The sequence below is a fragment of the Dermacentor albipictus genome, unplaced genomic scaffold, assembly GCF_038994185.2.
Source record: "Dermacentor albipictus isolate Rhodes 1998 colony unplaced genomic scaffold, USDA_Dalb.pri_finalv2 scaffold_210, whole genome shotgun sequence".
NCBI lineage: Eukaryota > Metazoa > Arthropoda > Arachnida > Ixodida > Ixodidae > Dermacentor > Dermacentor albipictus.
In genome coordinates, this window is record NW_027225764.1 from 62968 (window position 1) to 71357 (window position 8390).

At 43.1% G+C, this 8390-nt stretch overlaps 1 protein-coding gene across 1 annotated transcript; it reads left to right on the forward strand.

Moving 5' to 3' along the window:
• Positions 1-227: 227 nt before the first annotated feature.
• LOC139053782 (gastrula zinc finger protein XlCGF57.1-like) lies at positions 228-8107 on the forward strand. Its single transcript, XM_070530541.1, has 2 exons — positions 228-231; positions 6329-8107. The coding sequence occupies exons 1-2, from the start codon at positions 228-230 to the stop codon at positions 7147-7149; spliced, it is 825 nt and encodes a 274-aa protein (XP_070386642.1). The 3' UTR covers positions 7150-8107.
• Positions 8108-8390: the final 283 nt, after the last annotated feature.

Here is an 8390-nt window from a genome sequence, read left to right on the forward strand (position 1 = left end):
TAATTTTTCTCGTAGTAAGAAAATAGTTAAAGGGACCCTGAAACAATTTTGACGATTGTGTACAAATGTGCTGAGTCACTAGGGCAATTCTTTCTGACTGTTGAGAAATATTTAAGCACTTTACGTAGAGCATGTAATTTATTATAAGATTTTAAAAATGTACATTGCTGCCAATCACAGCAGCTCCTCTCTCAAGTTTTTAGCCACCCTTTCCCACGCCACGTAGAATGGGTGAGTGATGTAACTTGGATGAGCGATCTGATTGACTACCTATGTTATATCATCAGGAATGCTTGAAACACGCTGCAACATTAAGCTTAGTTTTAATAGCATATGCATGCATATTAATTTCTGTGCCCATACAGGTAAGTACACAAATGCAATAATTCTAGACGTTTTTCAAACAAAACCTAAAAACTGCTCGAAATGAAAAACTTTATTCCTAACAATTTGCTCGCAGTTACCTGTTCTGCTAGTTTGTTCAGTGCAATGACTCCAAAATCCCAGCAATGTAGCCATCTTTTTCAGATCTTGTGTAATGTGGTACCATTGGGTAAGTACATTAACATTAAAGGGGCCCTAACAACTCCTTGGGCTTGGAGAAAGAAATACAGTTTGCGGATAGCATACACACTACTGTGAACATCTCAGCCAAATTTCACAGTTGTGCACAGTACATGTAGCTCGCAAGCAGAGCGTAAAGCCACCTTTTTCTCATATGCTCTCTTTTCAACAAGCGCCTGCTCCTCACTCATTTCTGGATGTGCCGTGTTTTTTATCGAAAGAATTCGCCGCTGTCAGCAATGGCACCAACACCACGTTTGTAATCTTCGCCATTGGCTTCGAAGCTCGCAGAGGACAGCGCGTCGCGTAATGCCAGTCTCCGAAAGTTAGCTTCACCTCAGTACAGCATTGTTAGGCGGCGAAGCTTAACAAGCGTGGGAAGGGGCAATTGTCTGGGACACAGTATGTATTCCTTAATTATACACGCGTGCTCCCCCATCTCCAGTCACAGTACGAGCACTGATATGCCTAATAAGTGTACTGGAAGGCCTTATAAGCTTTTTAGGACGTGCCTGTGACAATTTTAGCCCTTAAGGGCAGTTAAAGTTATGCATTCATTGTTTTCGGACTGCGCGATTTTTCGGATGTATTTGCGGCCCCTAGGGAGCACGAAAAATTGGACGTTGACTGTACAACTGACCAAGAGGATGCTTCAAATTATCCATTAGGTGAAAGCGTGGCAGAAGGAGGATGAGAACAGAAAGGACCGACGCAATGAGGAATTTACAGGAAAGGAAGCGTGCCGCTGCTTTTTTGAAAGAGCTTGAGCTCAAAAACGAAGTATTGGCTGACGCCGAGATACAGGTGGCTCTCATCCAAACCAAAATAAACTCTTTAAAGCAGTGAAAACTAACACTGAGATGTCGTGTACGGGCTGAGAGTATGTCAGGACAGTTGAGGTTGACTTGCCGGCTGCTGAGCGAGAATCTTAGTTGTGACAAAGTTTAGGCCTCATACCGATGAGCTTGCTATCAGTTGATAGAAATAGCTCATATTGAAAAATATTTACTTACGTATGCATCTCCTTTTCATTCGTATTTGAAAATGTTCGACTCAATTTGGAATAGCTTTTACCATTTCTTTTGCTGCGAATTTTACTAACATCTTCCTTCTGTTTTATTTTTAAATAAAATAGATATTACTCCTTACTATTCAAACTAGATTAAGTCATTTTTTTCTTTCAACATGCTCACTAGAGAGTGACAGCATCGGGCTATATCGTGTCAGCCTGTCTTAACATAAAACAAAGTTCTGGCTCATTCAGGGAATTTAGCAAAAGTGCTCCGCGAAAACCTGGAAAGCTCGGGGAGTTTGGAAATGTCAGCTTGGTAGACGCCCTGGCTAGTAATCTTGTGGTATATTACACAGTCGTGTGCTTGCACAGTTAGGAAGATCATTTATGTAAATTAAGTATAGCAAGAGCTTCAAGACGGATCCTTATGGCACTTCAGATGGAGCTGATGAATAAGTAGATGAACAGTTATTGGGTGCAACATACTGCGTTTGATTGTAAATAAACTCCTTTACCAAGACGACATATTTGGTTGAATACTAGATTACGTTTATGGACACGTAGAACATGACTACAGGGTAAAAAGAACACAACCATATACAGGGTGCCCCAGCTAAGTTTAGCCAGAGTTTTAAAATATCCCGATGCCACGCAGCTGGACAGAACAAAAGTAATGTTGTTTGCCGTCGCTTGGAGATACTCAAATTATGCTTTTCATTCTGCCTGTTTAGATAATTAGTCTTGATTAGTTAACGAAATTCTCCAATATTATAATTAAATGAAAAGTGTCAATCAGGAAATTGTAGGTTTGCTGATGCCAAAACAAATGGTTTCCAAAAAAAGAAGCTTCAAAGCTACTGAGCTTGGCTATCCACGCAGTGATGCTACCGCTCCACCGATTGTGCTGAACCCTGCTACGTCCTGTTACATTTCAGCAAAGTACGAGAAATCTGTGCCTACCACTCACCGAACGTGTTCGTTGTGTTTTTCAAAGCGGAACTTGGTCCCCAAGCATCGTTTCTCCACACCATTGAAAGCAGCATGGCGAAGACCAGCAGCTGCGTTTACTTGCCATGGATCGAGTCAGGCCTCCCCTATTGAGCCTGGATCGTGCCACTGTTTCATCCATGGACTGTTGTCTATTTTTAATGCCTTCCACCCCACCAAGTGCAGGGTGCTTAAGCAATAGGACAGCATTGCTTTTCAGGCAGCAACGAGTGATCATCCTGGCGCCGAGCAAGGCCACGCGCTCCTCTTGTATGACCAGTGTAAAAGGGTAATAACAGTTTTGAACACTGTGTAGTGTCTTCTTCAATATTTGCAACAATGTGCACAATGTCGCAGGCTTGGTAATCATGAATAATTTTAGAGCGCAGCTCTTATTGGCCCGTTCTTGCAGCCAGTGGCGGTTGCAGCGTAACCAAGCAAATGAGCACAAGAGCGAAGGAAGAAAGAGAAAGGTGTTGTTCCACCTGGTGCTGTGCACCGTGATAGCGTGCGCGACGTGTTCTGTGACGATCGCTACGAGATGGCGCAGAACACTTCTTTACCTTTCTACAGTCACTGCTTTTCATCCGCTAAGAAATGTTGAATGTTAGCCGTTGATGCACGATGCGCCTACATGTATAGGAACTTTGTCGAATGTTATTGATAATTCTATGCATAAGCTTTTGTGACAAAAACTTTTTGTAATCTGATCGTATGCATGACGCGCATTGTGTAGTGCTTTCTGGAAGCTGCACAGGCAGTAGCCATTATTCTTGAACCATCAATGAGCCATGTATATAAGAGCGGATGCACTTAACCTGCGGATCAGTTTTGACGAGCGCTGGTTCTGCTCGTCGCTATCGTTGTGCCTGAGTGTTACTTGTTTTGCGACGGTTCACTCTGTTCTCAAAGCGCCGCACGAGACAGAATGTCCGTGCCAGCCAATAAATCACGAAATGAAAACACCTGTAGAGCTGCGCTCAAATTTCGCATTAGGTGGTATCGTAATCGTCTGTTAATTTTTTACACTATTTAATTTGTCCCCTATCCCTCTTTTATGTTGGTGAGGCAATTGCACCGCTTTAAAAATGACGTAAGGCGGGTACTAAGATATTGGTCGACTCTGCACCAAACAGCAACTTTTGCTGTGGTATTGATACTAACAAAGCGCTGCTGGTAAGCCTAAGTTTAAGCTCCTTGTATTGCATGGCCATAAGAAGAAAATTCGACGATTGCGATACTCCCTGGTGCCAGATTCGAGTACAGCTGTGCACGTGTTCTCATTTCACAGTGTATTGGCAATATGTTAGTGTGGAACATTGCAAATGGAGCTGGGTGTGGTGTGACTGCCTCGCTAACCGAGTGACCACAAGAGGAAGCGCATGTACGATGCTTGGGTATGACTGATAGCAGCTATCGCAGAAAATCTCTGCTCATGCAGTGCTTTGTTTCTATACGGGTGACGCATACTAATTTGGTGCTCTCTCTTGGCCATTGTCGCTGCAAAGCCCGTCACGCACGGCACTGCGCTTTTCTTCTCACGATTTTGCCATACCCTCCTCCTCTGCTTTCCTCCTCGTGCTCTCTTCGCTCTCGCTGCTTTTTTCATCTCCTGCGCTCCGCATTCGCTCTCATCTTTCGCTGTGCTCGTTCGCTCAGTTACGGGGTAGGACGCTGACGCCGACACTTGCCGCAGGAGCAGGCGCCTCAGAGCTGGGCTCTAAAATTCACTGTCAGTTAAGGTGGTGGTGGCTGGGCAGAAGGTTGTGACAGATAGGTGGCCTCTAGTTTGTTCAAACCAGTAAAGCACCTCGATGATTGGTTTTGAGATTACGCACTAGTCTTTTGGCCAGAGGCTGAGATGGGTCCGTGGACGACATGTTGGCAACTACTGTGAATGATTTCACGAAGCTGAACTCGGGCATCAAAGCCTAATCGGACGGCATTGCAGAGTCCATGCTTGGGAACATATACCTACATTTTAAGATCGTATGCGATGATGCGCGACGAGCTACAATAAAATCAAAAGTGAACTGCCTCCTTGGTGTGCACCATTGCAGAATTTCAGTCGTGCAGCATATGAGTCCGAGCACAGCACAGGGCAAAATTAAGTAAATTTTTCATACTGCTGGTGCTGTAAAAGCAGTTAAATTATTTTCCCTACTAATGTAGTTGTTTTCAAAATGCCCATGCATTCGGATGTTCTTGCAAGAAATTCAAAATTCTGGTCGATTACTTGGTACGCTAATTTAACATTCAACGGTGAAAGTGCCGACATTTACAAACCCTCCATGTGACATGGGTGATTATTTAGCACGCCAGCCTAGAACTCTGGCATAGCTTGTGGTAGTTGCACTACTGCCCTGCTTCAGACGCCCTATCCCCTTAATAAGCGATGCCAATTGTGGGGATCTTTGTGGGGATCGCTGTGCCTGTTTCGGTAGGCTCCAGCCTATGAATCCAAAAGTATCCTACTGAGTGTCAAATTTGATAATTATCTTGGAATGGAACTGTTCTTGAAGAATCAAACAAAACGTCGTTTTTTTTCAACATGATCACTCAAATATTTAATGTTAACATATATATGCCATAAATCGTCAAATAAAAAAGAAAACATTTTTGTTTGCCAGCTCTGTTTGAAAAGTTATCTGCCAGAGCAGATAAACTACCTATGCAAGCAACTATTTGCATGGACAGCATTTGTTTTAACAAAATTACCCATACTTGAACTGTTAAAAACTTGTATAGAGTGGAAATAACGGCCATGTGGGAGCGCAAAAAAAAGAAAGAAAGAAAGATTAGCCAATTCCATGTAGAGAGGTAAAGAAGGAGGGTGTGCCTTTATTTAGAGTGTGCTGTATTATTACCATGGTTGATTTTCACAAATATCTCCATATTAAAGAATACATGTATAGCAGCAGGGTCATGGTGAATGTTCTAAAAACTTCTCTGAAGTCTGCTGGTGACATGTCTAAGTGCTTCCATGCTTTTCTAAGCCACTGAAGTGGTTTTCAAGCACATCTTAGGCAACACCGCTTTGTCAGTCTACAGTGAGCACTGCAATAAGGGGGTGGGTTGTTTTTAGTGTTTGGATTGCATAGTGACCACTTACTGCTTTCACATTGTAAAAACTGTGTTTAGTATAGTTTGCAATTGCTTTGAAAACCTGCTCCAAATGTCTGTTTTACTGCTTCAAAATGCATTTCTAGCTGCAAATACTTCTCAGACATACACACTCTGGACTCCGGGGCACGAGCCCCTGGCGGGAAACGCGGTGGCATACGTCAGAGCCAAAGAACACACTCTCCTAATTGTCCACATGGAGGAGAAGTCACTTGATTGGCACTTCTGCTATCAGAGCTTTTCGCACAAGCACAGCTTTGAAGGGCCCCTCTCAGGCCTGGCTATTATGTGAGTGCTCATTAAGGATCAGAGAGCAAGCTGGGTCAAAGTACTTTTAAACTGTTCCCTAAGGTACAACAAATTTGTGAACGTCTTCAAGCATTCCACATTCTCTCACTTTGGAATCTTTTGCCTTTCCGAAACATAATTTTAATAGGTGGACGTCACAAAGGGGGTCATGAGGCATTCAAATGCAGAAATATTTTGTAAATTAAAAAGGACCATTAGCAGTTCTTTGTTTCATTGTACTTAAAATCGCCCTCAAGATTTCAGAAATCAATAAAGAAAGCTTGTCATTAAACAGCATTTGTGTTTCTTTTTGGCATTTCATAACTTTTATTTATTTTTGTTTTACTTGTGCAGCATCGAGGCCTTCTATTTCTCGATCAACTGCCGAATGTGACAACTCAAAGCAAGAATGCTTCCACCGATGTCAGCTATGTGACTATGTGGCTGATGAACTATTTCTTCTGGAAGCACATGCCAGCATACATACTGGCGAGAAGCCATTTAAATGCCCTTCGTGCTCTCGGAGCTTCTCACACAAGTGTTATCTGGATGTCCACCTACGGACTCATACAGGCGAGAAGCCATTTGACTGCCCTTCATGCTCTCGGAGCTTCTCACGAAAGGCCCACCTGCAAGCCCACCTGCGCACCCACACAGGCGAGAAGCCATTTGACTGCCCTTCATGCACTCGGAGCTTCTCAGAGAAGAGCGGCCTGAAAGTCCACCTGCACACCCACACAGGCGAGAAGCCATATCAGTGCCCTTCATGCTCTCGGAGCTTCTCACGAAAAAAAGACGTGAAAATCCACCTGCGGACTCATACAGGCGAGAAGCCATTTGACTGCCCTTCATGCACTCGGAGCTTCTCGCAGAAGAGCGTCCTGAAAGCCCACCTGCGCACCCACACAGGCGAGAAGCCATTTCACTGCCCTTCATGCACTCGGAGCTTCTCACAGAAGAGCGGCCTCAAAGCCCACCTGTGCAGCCACACAGGCGAGAAGCCATATCAGTGCCCTTCATGCTCTCGGGGCTTCTCACGAAAAGAAGACATGAAAATCCACCTACGGACTCATACAGGCGAGAAGCCATTTGACTGCCCTTCGTGCTCTCGGAGCTTCTCACAAAAGGCCCACCTGGAAGCCCACCTGCACACCCACAGGCAAGAAGCCATTTGACTGCCCTTCATGCACTCAGAGCTTCTCGCAGAAGAGCGGCCTGAAAGCCTACCTGCACACCCACAGAACTGAGAAGCCATTTCGTTGCCCTTCGTGCCCTCGGAGGTTTTCATTGAAGAATGCCCTGAATGTACACCAGCATGTTCATACAGGTGACCGGCCATACAGTTGCCCCGTCTGCTTCAGGTCCTTTACGCGGTCTCGTCACTTGAGCGCACATAAGAGAGCACATCACCACACTAGTGTAGGGTAGGTCAACAACCACGTTGAACTAGAGTGACTTTTAAAAATTGCGGACGCGTTGCATGTTGCATAGTGTTCTGCTGCATTAGTTAGCAAAAGTGTTTCCATGTGCTCCTATATGGTCCCTGAAAGAAGCACTTTTTTTTCGGTCACAATCTTTTCTCTAGATCTTTTCTGAGTATGTCATAGAACATAGAGCAAAAGAAATGATGAAAACTGACCAACACAAAGCTGTTACAACCGAGAAAATATTAAAGATACAATTAAAACTCGATATCATGAAGACAGTAAAATTAGCTATTTGCTTTGCTATGTTGTGACTTTTCATTATTTGAAAAGTAGTCAATATTTGTTTCGATCTCAAAAATTGCTGCTTGCATGCCCCTACAAGATATGCATGTTCATTGTAATACTTATTACATTACAGATGTATGAATAATCTACTTCCTAAGTTCTGTATTTTTTTCACCATTGTTTTTTGGTACATATGAACTTGTTTTGTTAGACCTATTCATGTATTTATTGCCTCTAGGTTCTTGTATACATGGTTCATCCTGAAGAGTCTTTTCCGATTCTACTCGCACCACATTTGATAGATTGGCACATTTTAAGAGCAATTGAATATTTCATATTTTTTTCCATGATAAAAACAGTGCAGCCAGCACTTTCCATTGTCTGTTTCATCAAAGCACCAAATAAATGCCTGTGTTGAGTATTCAGTGTCTGTTCTCGGTATTTCAGTATAGTTATGTAATATAGTTATGCTATCATTTTATTGTATCGAACGACGCGAGAGAAGTTCAGTGACGATAGTTGGCAGTTCATTATTAGCACAGAAGGCACTTGTAATTAATATACATGAGTAATTTTTCTTGAGTTTCCCATGCCTAATTAATTCCTACATTTTATTTCAACTAATGTATTAGCATTCCTATAAACACTAATGCGACATATATCTGCAGGAATATTTGTATAAAATTTACACTTTGAATCGAACA